The 18,718-nt window shown below is 42.9% G+C and overlaps 1 protein-coding gene and 1 non-coding gene across 3 annotated transcripts in view; both read left to right on the plus strand.

Moving 5' to 3' along the window:
* Nucleotides 1-460: 460 nt before the first annotated feature.
* LOC112064646 (U1 spliceosomal RNA) lies at nt 461-625 on the plus strand. Its single transcript, XR_002891580.1, has one exon. It is a non-coding gene; the product is annotated as a U1 spliceosomal RNA (small nuclear RNA).
* A 7,013-nt stretch (nt 626-7,638) lies between these two features.
* The window catches only part of MOXD1 (monooxygenase DBH like 1), an 85,303-nt gene continuing 74,223 nt past the window's right edge, over nt 7,639-18,718 (plus strand). The window contains exon 1 of one of the 2 annotated variants that reach the window (XM_024122550.3): nt 7,639-7,930. In XM_024122550.3, the coding sequence (XP_023978318.1) occupies nt 7,667-7,930 (264 nt within the window). In that variant the 5' untranslated portion in view covers nt 7,639-7,666. The remainder of the gene's footprint in view (nt 7,931-18,718) is intronic. The other variant, XM_024122549.3, reaches the window with a different exon arrangement.

Here is an 18,718-nt window from a genome sequence, read left to right on the forward strand (position 1 = left end):
AAGTTTAAATTTTCAACATGTTTAGTTTTCCTCTCCTAACATCTGAAAAGTGGAGGAAAAAATGGATTGACAATTACCATTCTGCCTAACAAGATTAACTGAGTGACTTTAAGTTGTGTCTGAGTGTACGTGTGGAGAGAGAGGAGAGAGTATAAAAGAGAAATACTATTTTAAAAAGATGACTTACTTTCTTCAATTTCATTCAAAATTTCACTTCCCCTCTTCACCCTCACCATGACTTTTTAACATTAGATTTTTATATGTTCCATTGCCATTGAACCAATTTTAGTATATAGACACTCCTCAAGGAACTCAGTAACCACATACAGTTTTAGAAACTTGTGTCAAGAAAAGCTTCAAATATTTGTAGCAAATTGATTTCCTGTGGGTTTTTGTTTACTTTATTTATATTCCATAAAAATACTACCAATAGAGTTGTTTGATAAGAGATGTAAAAAAAATACATACCTGGCAGGGGAGGTACCATGATCTCGAAGGTAGTTTTCCCAGGGGGAGGTTTATCCATTGCCCTTTGGATGTGCTGACCCATGTGATTTCCCCAAGTGTGGGAAACTCGACTGCATAATTTGTAGCAGTTGGGGGACTGTGTTTATGGTTTCTCCAGAAAAACAAAGAGGTGTAAAGAAGTTTCTAAGACATGTAACAGTTTATGGTTATTAATAAATATTTAATATTATAAGAAATTTCTTCCTTTACAGTTGAGAGAAGATCCTGTTGTCTTTGCTTTTATAGAAGTTGAAAAACGTTTTTTCCCCCAGTTTCCTTCAAATAGGGAGAAAAAAACCACTGACTTCATAAAGTTACTCTAAAGATTAAATGTGACAATTCATGTAACATGCCTGCATCACTTAATAAATGTATTGGTATTATTGTGATGATTGTTATCATTATTATGATTTTACTTCTAAGGCTATCAATACTTGGCTCTCCCCATATCCTCATTTTAACAGTTATTCTTTATTCTTTTGGTGTCTCAAGCTCACTGTTGGAATTAGTTTTACCAAATATTAACTTCCATAAACACATTGGAAGGTGAAGAGTAGAGATGAAGAGGTCGTGAATACAGGGAAATTCTCCTCAAGTGTAGGCCTCCCTAGAAATTACCCTCTGGTCATGCTCCTGTGTTCTCATTATTATTAATGGTTTTACTCCTAAGGCTAATTTTGTAATGGCCTGGGGTTTTGATAGGCTCTTTTTGGGCAAACTCTGCTGTAAGTAAGGTGACTGACCAGCAATTATCTGGTCAATTAACAGTGACAATCTGATTATTTGTTTTATTTGTTTAATTACCTAAAGAAAAAAGGATGCCTTTTGAAGACCAAATTGTGTTTATGTAGGTTAAGTCGATTAATCTTTAATTTCAAAGTTAATTAATCTTTAATTTCTTTAACTTCTAATTTGGATATTTAAATGTGGAAATTTCCAAAGAACTGAGACTAGAGCTTAGATTTTAAAATGAAAAGAAATAAAATCTTGCAGCATAGGAAATAAACACACACATTTTTCCTTTTTTATTCAAGAATTGATTAGAGAGTTTCAAAACCTAGTTTAACACTCATTCCCAGACTATGTCTTATATTTGCCAGTTTCCACATGGAAAAATAATTGCTAATTATTCCAGTTTTGCATTTAAGGGAACCTCTTTTCATTATTTATTATCCTTAGTAATGATTGTAATGACTTTCATTATTTTTTATGTTTTAGGCTGCTTTGGGTCTTATTTGCAGCACGCAGGGTCTTCGTTGAGGCATGCAGGATCTTTCGTTGCGGTGGCACCCAGGCTTCTCTTTAACTGTGGCTCGCGGGCTCCAGGGCGCAGGAGCTCAGTAGTTGTGGCGCGCAGGCTTGGGATCTTAGTTCCCCTACCAGGGATGGAACCCGAGTCCCCTGCATTGGAAGGTGGATTCTTTACCACTGGACCACCAGGGAAGTCCCCCATTATGTTTTTTAAAAATTACATTTTTATATTTCTAGTCTTTATGTTTTTTCATTATAGTATAGATTTCTTTAAATTTTTCCAAAACCTCATATGGAATTTTGGAATCAAGTAGTACTGAATCGTCTCATTCATATTCAGTTTTTGAACTTGATGCCGGTTGCTCATTTCGACTAAGTACGTAGACTTTTCTTGAAATTGATGGTTATAGAAGCATAAGCCCATAGAAGCACAAGCATTTAAAATACCAAATCTACTGTATAACCAGAAGGGTAATATCTAGGGAGAATATGACTGTATTCACAATGACTTCTTTCTCCCAACATGTTTACAGAAGTTAAAATTTGGTAAACCAATACCAGTGGTGAACATGAGACATCCAAAAGAATAACTGTTAAGAGGAGGATGTGGGAAGAGCCAAACATTGTTAATTTTGTCAGGCAACCACCCTTCCTGCTTGTATCTATTAAAAAATTGAATAACAAGTCACTTCTCTCTAGGACTTGCTAGCTTCAGCTGCAAGATGAGAGTATGGACTGCAGGGTCCTTGAGGTTCCTTTCAAGGCAAGTGCTAGGATATTCCTAGGACTAACTCAGCACATTTTATCACCCCTCATTTCTCCTCCCATAATCACTGACAGCTTCAGTTGCTTCATTGCCATAGAAACTAAATTTAGAGACCATGGTTATTTTTCTTCATCTAAAGATCACTCTGATAAAGAGCACAATTCCGGGGTCTATTGCTCTCATCAACGCCCAAACAACTTTTTTTTTTTTTTTTTTTTTTTGTGGTACGCGGGCCTCTCACTGCTGTGGCCTCTCCCGTTGCGGAGCACAGGCTCCGGACGCGCAGGCTCAGCGGCCATGGCTCACGGGCCCAGCCGCTCTGCGGCATGTGGGATCTTCCCGGACCGGGGCACGAACCCGTGTCCCCTGCACCGGCAGGTGGACTCGCAACCACTGCGCCACCAGGGAAGCCCCCAAACAACTTTTTAAAAAGGCTTTACAATACTATAGGCTGAGTGCTGGTATAAATCACTTGCTTCCCTACCACGGTATTGATACACATCATAGTTACTTGTAAACGGAAATTCTAACAGATGGTCACTAGTGATAAAAAAAAAAACCAGTATTATTATTTTTTTCCTCTAAGAAAATTTTATTACTTTTTCTAGTTGAAACAGTTTGATTTCAGAGCACGGTTTACAGATAATACCAAAGTGCAGGTTTTGCACAGAGAAAGTGGTTTACTTCTTGTTATCTTCATATGGAGGGATTTTCAATGCCAACTGGCACTTATTTTCAAAGTAACCTCAAGAACTCAGTTAAGCCCATTTCAGTTTTTTAATAATAAAAATAAATGCGCTTCTTCATCTGTGCCACCATCATCATTGGTATCATCCATTATTAAAATAAGGAGTATAATATTGGGCTAATAGTGGATCACGGCATCTTGCTCATGTGAAAAATATCAGCCCAGCTGAAAGTTTCATGATGATAACCTGGTAGCTTTAAAAATTACTTTTTTTTAGTGGATATGAGGTGAGAGCTAAGGAAAGTATGTAGTCAAAAAAATAAAGAAAGAAACCAAAGTTCTATTTTTGGCTTTTCTGCCACTGACTCACAGTATTAACTTGAACCAGTGGCCAACTTTCGTCTACTAACTAAGCCTATCCGCACAAGAGGCTTAGTTAACAGATGAAATGAGAAATGCTTCAGCGTCCCTATTTGAATGCTGGAGAACCGCTGAGATCACTTACATAAATATTTTTCTTTGAGCTCCCTAGAAGACAGGAACTTTATAAATATTTAGTTTTATTGTTGCACCTTAGGTACAAGTAGACGGGAAATTATACTCTCATATTTAAGTAAGAAATAACCTATTTCAGATCATCCTGGTTCATACCAGGGACTTTGCATTGGCTTGTTAGGGTCTCTTGAGCTTTCTTTTTTCCATCCTCCTCCGCCCTTGCAGTTGACAAACGTGGAAATATAAATAAACCTTCCACAGCAGCGAGGGTTCCAAGGTAAGGAAGCCCAGCATGGATGCAGACATGCTGGCTGATGGCAAGCTGTGTATCAGAATGGGTGAGGATTCAAAATACACATCACATTTAGAATTCCTGATTGAAAAGTGTGAAAAAATGATTCATTTTTTAAGAATGAGTAATTTGGTTGAATGTTTTGAACTCAAGAAGGACCTCACTGAATCTCCACTTTTGTCTTTTGTTTCTTTTTTAGATACATGTGTAGAGAAGAAACCTAAAAAATGTGATTGTAACCAGCAGGTTTAGAGTCACTCTGCTTATTTCAAGAGGAATTTTACAAAAGTAATTCACCTGTTTCTTTACAAATTCTTATTCAACAGGCTCTTCCTTCAAGGTTTGAATGGCACTAGGTTCTGGAATGCTGTTCTTGGAATTCTTACAAGTGTTATTTTTGGATGGTGGAATTTCAGCTGGTTTTTTTAGTTTACTTTCTTATTCATATTTTTTGCATTTCCTGATCTTTTGCTTTAAATAAGGAGGAAGTATCATTTTTACCAAAACAGTAGTTAAAAAAGTAAATTTGAAACCTCTTGCCACTGATTTCATTCTCTTCTCGGCTTTATACCCTGAGTTTTTAATGGACCTGTGCTTTCTTCCTGCTTTCCTTACAGACAAGCAGTTGTACAGTAATTAATTTCCCAGTTGGGAAACTGTGACTTTATGCAACTGAGCAGGAAGATGGTTTTGATCTAGGGAACTCAGGCAGCTTATAAAGCACACTTAGATAAAATTGTCTCTTTTGTCTTCATTTACTGGGGTAATTCAAGCCAAGGCAGAATGTGTCTCTTGAGGATGAATTATGCTGATGACGTTCTGTTTGTTGACCTAATCTCAACATGATTATATTAGTTTTAATAGTTCTTAAGCACTCAGGGTGTTTTGGATGCAATGCCAGTTACAGACAAGCAAAGGGCAATAACTTCAACATTCAACCTTCTGACTTTATGAAAAAATAAAGACCATTTAAGACTTTCTCTTTTGTGTATTCATGTATAGTCTTCTTTTCTATTTTTGCCTCAATACCAGGGCAGAGCAGAACATTCAATCATATCTGGGGGCCAAGCTTTCCCTCCACAGCCCATCTTTGTTAGATGCTTGCAGGAGGGTCTGAAAATGCATCTATTTATTCTTCCTACAAGTATTTATTAAGCACTATTGCATGTTCATCCATATTCTAGGCAATGTGCTAGAACAAGAAACCAGAATCTGTTCCTGACTTAAAAGGCTCCTGGAGGAAAACAAGCATATGGATAGACACTGAAATGTTAGGGGTGCCATCATGAGGTCTGGACAGAACATTCCATGGGCCTGGATACCACTGTGGAGGGGTCAGTGCAATCTGACGGACATGTGGGAAGAAGGATCCGAAAACACTTCGGGGCTTCCCTGGTGGCGCAGTGGTTGAGAGTCCGCCTGCCAATGCAGGGGACACGGGTTCGTGCCCCGGTCTGGGAAGGTCCCACATGCCGCGGAGCGGCTAGGCCCGTGAGCCATGGCCGCTGAGCCTGCGCGTCCAGAGCCTGTGCTCTGCAACGGGAGAGGCCACAACAGTGAGAGGCCCGCATTACCACAAAAAAAAAAAAAAAAAGAAAAGAAAAAAGAAAATACTTCGAAGAATGGAGGGAAGAAAAGGCAAGTGTGGCAGATTGTGAGCAATCTGAAAAGGCACAGTGATGGGAAACAGCAGGGCTCTCTTTTGAGGATTCTAGAAGCAGCTTTTATGTGTCCGGTTGCAAGTGGGTGAGTGACATGGCAGTGATGGAAGGTAAAGCTAGAACAGTAAACAGGGGTCAGATTCCAGATGTGAATTTGGGATTTATATAACAAACCCCGGGAAGCAGATGTAACCATGTATTCCTGGCTCCTCTATGCTAGGGATAAAAGTGGGGTCACAAAACAGGAAGTTTGCCTTTGATCACTCTGGAGTAATATAACTCCCCTGAAATGCCTGTGCCACACGTGGTACCAAGACCCACTCTTCTTGGCCTCCATGTCCACCATTTTGTTCCTCTCTCTCCACATTCCCTTTCTCTTCCTGGCCACAGCAACAGCAGTAGCCACGCCCCTGTGCTTGTAAAAATGCAGTTCTAAGGATGCGATTCTCAGTGTGCCGAAGTTGATGCTCCTCCGATGTCTGCCCAGGGAGCCCTGTGGCTGCTGGTAGTTCATACTCTCAATGCCTCAGTTCTTTAAAGGCTTCACAGGCTCTTTTATTTCTTGCCTTATCCCAAGGTTTCAACATTGCTCTACTCTGGTGGTGGTCTGTTGTCATTGACTAAACCTGTAGACTTCAGTCCCCTTTCTCCTTGGGATGAGTCCCTTCTCAAGCAACTCCCTGAACTCCCCGGTAAACAGATCCGCTGGAAGGTTGCTTTCCAGAATTAGTCAAATATGCCCGAATCTTTGGGAGAGCACAGTTTTGATGCATGGTGGCAACTCTGGAAAAGTTATGGGAAAAGGAATGGCAGGAGAAAATAGGAGCAGGAGAAAACAGGTTGAAACATGACTCGAAAAGAGAGAATTAATATAAGCAGCTTGTGTGGAGCCTCCAAATCCAAAGTAAATAGTACATATTTGTAGTATTCTTCTTTCCCATATTTTTAAAATCTGATATCCTCTCTTATTTTTATATTTTGTATTATTTGTATTTTATAAGCCACCTTAGAACTTTTTTGAAACATGGCAGAATATAAATAAATGAATAAAGAAAGGTAATTTGCAGTTGCCACACGGAGTGATTAGCATTCTGAAGACAGGAGTGATGTGGTCAAAGGTAGAGACAAAAACACTTTTTAATAAACATGACTATGGCCAGAACTTGAAATAGCAGGAAACGAGGATATCAAATTAAAATCTAACTCCCAAATGATGCTTCAACCCTGACCTATTTGCTGATGGCAGAGTGGTTTGGCAGAATTTGTCCCCTCAAGACCAAACCAAATCAAACAAAAACCAGGCAGAAGAGGCAAGGTGCTGACTCCTGCCGTCAGGGACCCGATCTCTCCAGACTCGATGAAAGGGTGAGAGAGATGCGCTGGACGAGGTGCACTGCGTTCCCGGCGGGGTAGAGGCATCGCTGTGTACAGTGGTTTCGGAAAATCGACGACAGCGAATACCGAAATATCAAGCGGTTAACCCTGGACGGGACTTTCTCTTACTTGCCCTCCAGCAAACCCAGGATTATCCCTTTGATTACTCAGGTCCTCCCCTCCTCGGCTAAGCTAAACGTACCCTCTCTCGGCAATTTCTTACTCTTTCCCCTGGGATCCCCGCCCCCTGCTCCCCAGGACGTGCTCACTCTCCCCGCTCCTTTTCCCTCTGCCTCCGACCCCCTCGCCTCGGCTTCCACCTCCTCCTCTCTCCTTCCAGGACGTCCGTGGCTCCGCTCCCCACTGAATCCCACCTCGGGGACCAAATCAGGGGCGCGGGGTGGCAGATGGACGGGCGGCAAGGGCGGGACGCAGCTGGAATCGGCGGGACCCCGGCCGACGGGCTGGCGGGCCGCCCGGGCCTGGGACGGAGGGCGGGGCGGCCCGGCCCCTCCCGGCGGGCGGGACGGGGGGCGGTGCCCAGCCGCCGGCTCTCGGCCGCCGCTCGGCGTGCGCCCAGCGCGTTCCAGGCGGCGGGAGCCCAGGTGCCGCGAGGCGGGACGCGCCCGAGGATGTGCCGCTGGCCGCTGCTCCTACTGTGCGGCCTGCTCCCCGGCGCGGCGGCGGGGGGCTCGGGCCGGCCCTTCCCGCATCGCACCCTCCTCGACTCGGAGGGCAAGTACTGGCTGAGCTGGGGCCCGCGGGGCGGCCGGCTAGCCTTCCGCCTCGAGGTGCGCACCGCCGGCTACGTGGGCTTCGGCTTCTCGCCCACCGGGACCATGGCCGCGGCCGACATCGTCGTGGGCGGGGTGCTCCGCGGGCGGCCCTACCTCCAGGTAAGCGCGTCCCCTCCCGGAGCCGCCCCGCCGCGCCCCGGCCGGTCCCGACCCCGGGCCACCCGGCTTTCCCTCCGGCCGAGACTGGACGCCGGCGCGCCCCGCCGGCCCTGCCCGGCACGCGTTTGCCTTCGCCGTCCGCTCCTGTAGCGTCCGGCGCCCAGGTTTCACCGCTGAGCACGGTGACCCCAGGCAGCAAAAGTCTCTGAACACTTTTCTGTCCCCAGCGCCCCACTTAATACATCCCCCAGGTACACACCTGCCACGCACCCCCCTTCATCCCTCTCAGGAAAGGAGAGGGACCCCGGCTTTGGGGGCCTAACGGGACAGCTCTCAGGGTTGAAGGGACCGGAGAGCTGTAGCATTTGCTGTCTTGCTATCGAGGGTCGGGGATCTCAGAACTTCCCACATCTCGGCTATTCTGAAGCCTCCTGGCTCGCGGGCCGGGTCAGCTACCTTACCCGAGAAATGAATGGAAAGGCCCCCAAGAAACGCTAGGAGCTTGCTATTCTGAGAGCCGTTTAGGAAGCCGCAAAACCTACAAAACCTGGAGTCCCCAGGCAAAACCCCCTATTAAGTGGCAAAACTTTCCACTTACTTTAATAGCTAACAGAATTAATTTGACAGCTACCGTTTTGCTTTGAAAGAGCCCGAGTAGAGTCGTTGCCTGTTCAGAGATGTTTTTATGAGTAGGAAAAAAATTTTTTTAAAATTATGAGATGACCAGAATGATTAGGTAGGTAGGTTTTCTGGACATCTTTGTCTGTTCGATCTTGACCGACATTTGGACACTTCTCCACGACGACGTAACATCGTGGTAAATATAGTATTGCTTATCAAAGTTCATCCAAAAATGCTGACCATTGCCAAAAGTCTCTTGAGCCAGATGAAAACTAGTTGTTCTGGCATTGTGTTAAGGCTTTGATGATGTTAAAATCGATGTGCACGATGGATTTCAAAGAGCAGTTCTCAGTAATTTTATTTCTGACTTCTAAGTTTGATTTCCACAACATTCTGCAATTAATTTTTAACGCTAATTTTGGCATTGGGCTTTTAACTCCGGCTAGAAATTTTAAAAAATGACAGCAATAAAAACTTTAAAACCATTCTGTTGTCTATATTTTCATAAATTAGTCCTTTCCTCCCCCAAATAAGGACAACTCCAAGAAAGTAAAGTTATATGAGGATTACACTCTGTTGAAGTCATTGATGTATAAATTTTCTCCTTCTGGAGCATCTCAGACATTAAATTTGTAAACCAAGAATTTGACCCCAAACACAGGCCTCACTAGCTGAATAACTTAGCTCGCTTCTGATATGAAGTAGACAATACTGTATTTAAACACCTGTTGAGCCACATCTTTTTGTTTGTTTGTTTGGTTTTTTAGGGTGGGGAGAGTCAAATGCCCCTTAACTATCCTTGCATGTTTTGTTGAAGGGGGCAAGTCTTACTATAGTGATATCATAAAACAGAGCATGTGTACTTTAAAAGATAACTTGATATTGTTTTCCCCAGAAGAGTAGCAGTTCTAGAAAGCCCATCCAATTTGATATCAAATGAAAGACTAAGAGTAGAATTCTGTTTCAACATGCCATTATGGGCACACCACAAACATAGGGTTTGTTAAACTACAGTATTTTCACACTGTTGGTGGTTCTTCATAAAGATCACATAAGAATTAATTAAGTGCTCTTTAGATGGGTTTTGAAACATAGAACTTTTCTTAAAGTGATTACTGAACACATATCACTATGAAATAAGCCTTGGAAATGGATCCTTTCCCAATATATTTAATGAGCACGAAGTAGGACTTTCCCCTCTTTTTATTCCTAAGGAGATGAAATCTTTATTTTCATGTATAAAGGATCACCATTTTCTTAGTTGACTGACTTCCTTTACTATTCCATTTTTTAAGCATCCCATTCATTTTAGGACATATAATATACAATAAAAATTATGCTTATCAGTTAAGGAGAAAGAAAATTTATTAAAAACCTCTTTAATAAAATGAAAGACCCCAGACACTAAAAATAAAAAGAAATGTATCAGTTCCAGCTGGATCATCCAGGCTGGGTGATTCCATTTTCCAACTCTTGAAATTGTATCTTCCCCCTAGAAACTATTGATTTGAGATTCTTCATGCAATGGTGTGATAAGGGTATCCTCAGCAACTATACCAAAAGGTAAATAGGGTTGTTAAACATTGTGTATGTGATTCCACTAGTAGACTGAATTTTGGGTAATTTTACTCCCAATAAGAACAAATTTTGCGTGAAACAATACAACAAAAAGCATTGGCTTCTGGGGCACAATGTAGGATGGCATCAGAGTGTATGATAACAACCTAAGTTGACATCCTAGTCACCTCCCCTTGTGGCTATTTTCCATATATTTTATTTCATCCTTTCTTATTTAATTAAAAAAAACTTGACCTTTACATATTTTTTATTCTTTTATTATGAGTTTTAATAATGATGATTATTAAACTCAGTTGATTATTAAACTGATGATCTTAAACTCTTCTTTTCAATAGAATGTTAACTCCTGGATAACTATATAAGAATAAATCCTAACCAGCCAGGCAGAGAATTGTCGTTGAAACAGATGTCATAAACCCAAATTCATGTAGAGGTCAAGCAGCAAATGTAAAAGAGTGGCACGTCTTGAGTGGAACAGGCAGGACTGTAATGCAGCAGAGTAGAGGGGAGAGAAGAAACCCGAGTTTTTGCATGTGAATTACTGTTATGTAGGAATGCAAATCGAGTATTGCCAGATCTTCCTTTTGTTTTTTTTTGAGAGAAGAAAGTTTTTTTAAAATTTATTTATTTAACTTATTTATTCTCTGTTGCATTGGGTCTTCATTGCTGCGCGTGGACTTTCTCTAGTTGCGGCGAGCTGCTCTTCCTTGAGGTGCGCAGGCTTCTTATTGCGGTGGCTTCTGTTGTTGTGGAACACGGGCTCTAGGCGCGCGGGCTTCAGTAGTTGTAGCATGCAGGCTCAGTAGCTGTGGCTCACGGGCTCTAGAGTGCAGGCTCAGTAGTTGTGGCGCATGGAGCCATGGCATGTGGGATCTTCCCGGACCACGGCTCGAACCTGTGTCCCCTGCATTGGCAGGCAGATTCTTAACCCCTGCACCACCAGGGAAGTCCCAAGAGAAGAAAGATTTTTCGTTTGTGTGTGTGTGTATAAGTAAAACCTTCTGATTAGTAAATAGCAGCCACAATTCAAATTTGTACAAAGCACCCTGTAGTGCACATATACATACACGATTTCAGTTGAGATATATCCCATGGACAGCTTCATCTGGGACCAAGAGGAAAAAAAAGCTAAAGTTAATAAAGAATCAACCCAAATTATGAAAATCCAGAAAAGACAGAGAGGCAGGTCCCATTTCTCTTCAGGCCAGATTTATTCTCTGTCAAGAAACGTCCAGTGTCAGAGGGGACCTTGCCCCTTCTTTTGGTTGGCTATCATTGTGTAACAAAGCACCCCGTAACACAGTGGCTTATTTTGCTCACAAAGCTGCAATTTGAGCAGGACTTAGGGGTGACAGGTCTTCCTTGCTCCACGTGGTGTCAGCTCCAAGGTGAGTGCTTGAGTCATCTGGAGGCTCTCTCACTGGTTTGTCTGACTGGCATTTGATGCCGGCTATTGCCTGGACCTCCGCTGGTACTGTGGCGGGAACGTGGCCTCTCCATGTAGCTGCCTGGCTTCCTCCCAGCAGAGTGGCTGGGTCCCAAGAGTGAACATCTTGAGAGGCCCAGGTGGAAACTGGATGGCCCTTTATAATTTAGCCATGGAATCACGGACTGTGTCTTCTGCTATAGTCACAGTCCCACTGGATTGAAGAGAGACTGTAGACGCCACCTCAACATCATGCTGTGAGGAGGTCACGTGGGAGGGGAAGCTATTAGTGTGGCCATCTTCGGAAAATCCATGCAACCACACCCATCGTCACCAACTTGCCAGTTCTCTTCCACCACCGCTTCTGAGTACCTGTCACCATGTAGTCACTCTCTCTTGACACTGCTCGGTTTGGGAGGCAAGAGCTTACTTTTTCACCTCTTTCCTCCCCCCCGCCCTTCACACACACACACACACACACACACACACACACACGCACGCATGCACGCACGCGCGTGCGCGCATTACTCACAAGAAGTTAGTGAATGGTTAGTCCTCCTAGACCCCATTCCTTCCACCCCTCCCCCCAGAAAAAGAGTTCTCAACCTCCACAAACCCACGTTTTTCAGTGGTTGCCTATCACTAATTCAGGGCTGGACCCAATGAGACTATCTCCAGAGGGCAGCGCGACACTTGCTTGTAGAGTTGTGGAGTGAAAAATCAGATTTTGATTTCCTTGCCTCAAGGCAGTATACTGGCTTGGACATCCTTAACACCACACCCAGGGATGAGGTATTGTGGAAATTTGCCCTGCCCGTTTTGTAACCCTCCGACCCTGTCTGGAGATATTTCTTCAAAGGGTGTATAACCAGGTACCATCAAAATGGGAAAGGAAAGAGAGAAACGCGGTTGTGAAGTAAAGCCCGTCCCAGCGTACCCTGGCGGGTAAGTTGTTCTGGATCGGGTTACACCTGGGGACACGTTACCCCTGGGATGCTGCTGAGGTTAGTTTCGAGACCGTGTGTTTCACAGAACGGCCACGGGTGAGGGTGGGAAGCGGTCTTTCCTCTTGCCTCGGCTTTGGAAAGCCTCGCTATTTTGTCTCAATGAATTAACTCAACTCTAACTTCCCTGATGCACTCGGATTCGTGTCCTTTCCTTGTACTTTGCCCCTTTTTGACACAGAGCGATCCCACCCCGACCCAAGCCACTTAGCAACTGTGAGTCCCCATTTGGGGGAAGTAATCCGGGTTGATGAATGCCTAGTTTGTGTGAGTTGGAGAAGAGGGCAGCATTGTCAGATGTGCCTGTTGAATTTGCACAAAAATGGATTCACTCTTCCTTTGGGGGTGTAAATCGCTGCGGAATGGAGGCTGAAACCTATGTCATCATTTGTTACAGCCTTGCTGGTTGGCGGTCGCTACGACTGAAACTTTTCTGTGATGAGAAGGAAGTCTTCAGCAGCGGGGTAATTGCTGCAGGGCTGCTCCGTGAGGAAGTGCTTGGAAATTATGCTGTGATTTGAAATCACAGAAAACAGTGAGCATTCTTTGCGGTTAACGATGTGCTTCTTTTAAGTGCACCGGGGCCAACGGCAACAAAGAAATGTTTGGAAAGCAAATTGAAAAGCTGTAAAGGGAAAGGCGAAGAGGGTGTGCAACCCTGACGCAGCTCAGCCGGGGCTTTGTTAGGAGATATTTATAAATCTTCAAATTAAGTCCTCTCCCCCCCCACCCCATCAATTTCCAGATGACAAAGGGACCTCTCCAAGCTTCATGCTTTGTGCGTTAGTAATAAGTACACATGCACCAATGTAAGCTGGAACAGGAACACACCAGGATACTCTTCAGCTGTGTGGTTCTCCCTGGAAGAGCAGATGATTTCACAGCGCCAGGCTGAGGAAAGGGCAGAGTAAGAGCCAAGAGAACAGAGCACCTGAATTGACCATGAAGGTTTAAGACTTCAGGCAACCAACAGGCTATTTCTGTATTCTTGGAAGGAGAAGCAAGAGTCCACTTCAAAGAAAGTGAACGGTGGTTTATTGATTCATCATTTGTAATAGAGCCCTATTAAAATAAAGTTGCTGGCAAAAGGAATGAATTCATTATATATCATGTTTCTGGAAATGTTTGATCCATATGTAAAAACAAAAACCAAACAAACACCTCTGCCTATGGATGCCTCACAATGCTGTTTATTTTAACTTTTAAAAAATAATTAGTACAGAACTTTTAAACAGAGAATATTTCTCCAGGAAACCTCTTCCCAATCTATGTCTTTTTAACTTGTTAAATTTTAAAATAGACTGGGAAAAAAAAGCTTTTTTTTTTTAGGACAACATACAGCACACACATAAGCAGAGAATTCTACAAAAATAAAAATAACTTCAAATATATCACTTTTTGTTAACTGTAAAAATGGGATTGTATATGAGTGCTGTGCAAATAATGTATAGACCAAATTTAATTTACTACTGAGGTCTTTTGTAGTCATCTAATGTAGCCAAAAATTATGAGAAAATCTTTAAACAATGTTTGCTTTTACAAGTTAAATGTTGATGGTTTGGGCATTTACTTGCTGCTCATAAGAGCTCAGAGTTCAGTTGATTCCTCTTAAATTTCCTAAACCACCCCCACCCCAATTTTACAGTTAAGAAACTAGGCCTTAGGTACCTATTAAACAACTTGTTGGAGGCCATACAGATCAGTTCCCCCCCCCCGCCCCTCACACACACACACACACACACACACACACACACACGCACGCATGCACGCACGCGCGTGCGCGCATTACTCACAAGAAGTTAGTGAATGGTTAGTCCTCCTAGACCCCATTCCTTCCACCCCTCCCCCCAGAAAAAGAGTTCTCAACCTCCACAAACCCACGTTTTTCAGTGGTTGCCTATCACTAATTCAGGGCTGGACCCAATGAGACTATCTCCAGAGGGCAGCGCGACACTTGCTTGTAGAGTTGTGGAGTGAAAAATCAGATTTTGATTTCCTTGCCTCAAGGCAGTATACTGGCTTGGACATCCTTAACACCACACCCAGGGATGAGGTATTGTGGAAATTTGCCCTGCCCGTTTTGTAACCCTCCGACCCTGTCTGGAGATATTTCTTCAAAGGGTGTATAACCAGGTACCATCAAAATGGGAAAGGAAAGAGAGAAACGCGGTTGTGAAGTAAAGCCCGTCCCAGCGTACCCTGGCGGGTAAGTTGTTCTGGATCGGGTTACACCTGGGGACACGTTACCCCTGGGATGCTGCTGAGGTTAGTTTCGAGACCGTGTGTTTCACAGAACGGCCACGGGTGAGGGTGGGAAGCGGTCTTTCCTCTTGCCTCGGCTTTGGAAAGCCTCGCTATTTTGTCTCAATGAATTAACTCAACTCTAACTTCCCTGATGCACTCGGATTCGTGTCCTTTCCTTGTACTTTGCCCCTTTTTGACACAGAGCGATCCCACCCCGACCCAAGCCACTTAGCAACTGTGAGTCCCCATTTGGGGGAAGTAATCCGGGTTGATGAATGCCTAGTTTGTGTGAGTTGGAGAAGAGGGCAGCATTGTCAGATGTGCCTGTTGAATTTGCACAAAAATGGATTCACTCTTCCTTTGGGGGTGTAAATCGCTGCGGAATGGAGGCTGAAACCTATGTCATCATTTGTTACAGCCTTGCTGGTTGGCGGTCGCTACGACTGAAACTTTTCTGTGATGAGAAGGAAGTCTTCAGCAGCGGGGTAATTGCTGCAGGGCTGCTCCGTGAGGAAGTGCTTGGAAATTATGCTGTGATTTGAAATCACAGAAAACAGTGAGCATTCTTTGCGGTTAACGATGTGCTTCTTTTAAGTGCACCGGGGCCAACGGCAACAAAGAAATGTTTGGAAAGCAAATTGAAAAGCTGTAAAGGGAAAGGCGAAGAGGGTGTGCAACCCTGACGCAGCTCAGCCGGGGCTTTGTTAGGAGATATTTATAAATCTTCAAATTAAGTCCTCTCCCCCCCCACCCCATCAATTTCCAGATGACAAAGGGACCTCTCCAAGCTTCATGCTTTGTGCGTTAGTAATAAGTACACATGCACCAATGTAAGCTGGAACAGGAACACACCAGGATACTCTTCAGCTGTGTGGTTCTCCCTGGAAGAGCAGATGATTTCACAGCGCCAGGCTGAGGAAAGGGCAGAGTAAGAGCCAAGAGAACAGAGCACCTGAATTGACCATGAAGGTTTAAGACTTCAGGCAACCAACAGGCTATTTCTGTATTCTTGGAAGGAGAAGCAAGAGTCCACTTCAAAGAAAGTGAACGGTGGTTTATTGATTCATCATTTGTAATAGAGCCCTATTAAAATAAAGTTGCTGGCAAAAGGAATGAATTCATTATATATCATGTTTCTGGAAATGTTTGATCCATATGTAAAAACAAAAACCAAACAAACACCTCTGCCTATGGATGCCTCACAATGCTGTTTATTTTAACTTTTAAAAAATAATTAGTACAGAACTTTTAAACAGAGAATATTTCTCCAGGAAACCTCTTCCCAATCTATGTCTTTTTAACTTGTTAAATTTTAAAATAGACTGGGAAAAAAAAGCTTTTTTTTTTTAGGACAACATACAGCACACACATAAGCAGAGAATTCTACAAAAATAAAAATAACTTCAAATATATCACTTTTTGTTAACTGTAAAAATGGGATTGTATATGAGTGCTGTGCAAATAATGTATAGACCAAATTTAATTTACTACTGAGGTCTTTTGTAGTCATCTAATGTAGCCAAAAATTATGAGAAAATCTTTAAACAATGTTTGCTTTTACAAGTTAAATGTTGATGGTTTGGGCATTTACTTGCTGCTCATAAGAGCTCAGAGTTCAGTTGATTCCTCTTAAATTTCCTAAACCACCCCCACCCCAATTTTACAGTTAAGAAACTAGGCCTTAGGTACCTATTAAACAACTTGTTGGAGGCCATACAGATCAGTAGCCTGGATTCATTTCCTCTCAGTCCTGGTTTGGTGGTCTTTCTTCTCCTATAAGCAACTGGTAGCTTACATAAAAACATATTAACAGTTTTCTTCCTCAATAGTGAAAAAACATGTTAATAAAATGCATTTTTAAAAAGTGATAAAATCATAGTATCTCTCTTACTACTTTTGTTGTACTATGAATGTCATAGATACACATTTCTATGATATGATTTTTCATTCATGGAGTTCTTGGTTTTTTTTTTGGCTGTGTAGGGTCTTAGTTGCAGCGTGCGGGGTCTTCATTGAGGTGTGTGGGATCTTTCGTTGTGGTAGCGGGCTTCTCTCTAGTTGTGACGTGCGGGTTTTCTCTTCTCTAGTTGTGGCACACAGGCTCCAGGGTGCGTGGGCTCTGTAGTTGGAAGCACGTGGGCCCTAGTTGAGGCGCATAAGCTCAGTAGTTGTGGTGCACGGGCTTAGTTGGCCCGCAGCACGTGGGATCTTAGTTCCCTGACCAGGGATTGAACCCTTGTCCCCTGCACTGGAAGGCAGATTCTTACCACTGGACCACCAGGGTAGTCCCTCATGGAGTTCTTAATATATGCCATACATTATGATAAGTCCTTAAAGTGTGTTATCTCATGTAATTCTCACAATAGCCCTATAAGGTCAATATCTTATTTCTCCCATTTTGTAGATGTATAAACCTGAGGCTCCAGGCCACACAGCATGAGAATCATTTGGGACTTGCATATGACTGTTTTAGTAAAGTACTCACCGATAGGCAGAGAATGTTAGAATGTTCATTCATTCACTTGACCAATGTTTAGTGAACGGTTCTAGATGCTGGGGATATAGCATTTAGTGAGAGGAAATCAGTGGTATCAGGGGGCTCACATTTTGATGGGGGATAAACAAATAAACAAGCAACAAAAATATCAGAAAGTGGTAACTGCTGTGCAGAGAATTAAAATAGGGTGATGTGATAAGGAGAAGCAGTGTGGCTGTTTTAGATTGGGATGCTTATAATCAAAACATGGAGGAAAACAAATATCCCAAGTTTTAAAGGCTGTCTTTCAAGATTAACCATAGTGTTTACAATTCAAAATATCTATACTATGAAGAAGATCAAAGGACTCAGTAGACCTTGAATATAGGAGACTGCCTACCTGGAGGAAATATAATTAATGTGTCTGAACCATATGAGCTCTCTTTTCTATTTCTGTGGCATTGTTACACAGATGTTTAGTAAGCTCAACTAGAGTCTTTCAGGCTTTGATCTAGAGACTCAGTGATTTCATAGGAGTTTCTTTCTTAATACTAGGTATGAATGTTTTTCTCTTATATTCTGTGTTCTTTCTCGTCTTCAATAATATGAGAGAGCTAAAGGACTTGGATAAGCTAGAGCAACAAAACCACATGCGTCTGGGGGATTTCCATCTTTCAGGCAATTTTTAGACTAAAACTTGCAAGTCTAAGTTTCTTAGATACAACTAAAATTGCTACCATTTTCCCCCCTGCAAAATTCATGCACAGAAACCCACTCATACAAGGAAGCTCTTGGTAGATGAAACCATGTAGAAGCAAGGCCTCTGGTACTTTGGACATCCAGATCCCTTTGGGCAGGGCCAAGATAGATCTGTGCTACGGTGGATTGGAATCCAGTGGTGAGCAGGCAGAGCTAATGGAAGACTGAGAACTGGGAAAGATACTTCCTATGTCAGAAATTCCCAAATTTGCACATTAGAATCACCTGGGCGTCTTTTAAAAATTTCATTGTCCAGGCAACCCCCATCCCTCCTTAATACACATTAAATCACAATCTCTGGGCGGGTGGACACAGGCATTAATATATTTTAAAGTTTCTTAATTGACTCTGTGAAGACAATTCTGAAATGTGCAGACGGGTTCGGGAACTACTGACCTTACGTGGTTAGGCTCTTTGATCAGAATCAGGTGACTCCTGTGTGGTCCAGTCCACTTATAGAAGCTTGGACTATTCCAGGCGCCGGGCATGGGGACGCATAGCAGGATTCTGGACAAAGCAATTCAGAGTGACCACTTGATGTCTGAAGCAAGGGCAAACATATGCTTAGATATTTAAGATTATTTTGTAAAGTAGAAAAATAAAGTGGGTTTTTCTAGAGTTGAAACACTTCTGAAATGTTCAACAAATTTGCTGGTAATTCTAAGTATTTTCTCAAAAGT

Source organism: Physeter macrocephalus, chromosome 10, assembly GCF_002837175.3.
Source record: "Physeter macrocephalus isolate SW-GA chromosome 10, ASM283717v5, whole genome shotgun sequence".
In the NCBI taxonomy this organism is placed as follows: domain Eukaryota; kingdom Metazoa; phylum Chordata; class Mammalia; order Artiodactyla; family Physeteridae; genus Physeter; species Physeter macrocephalus.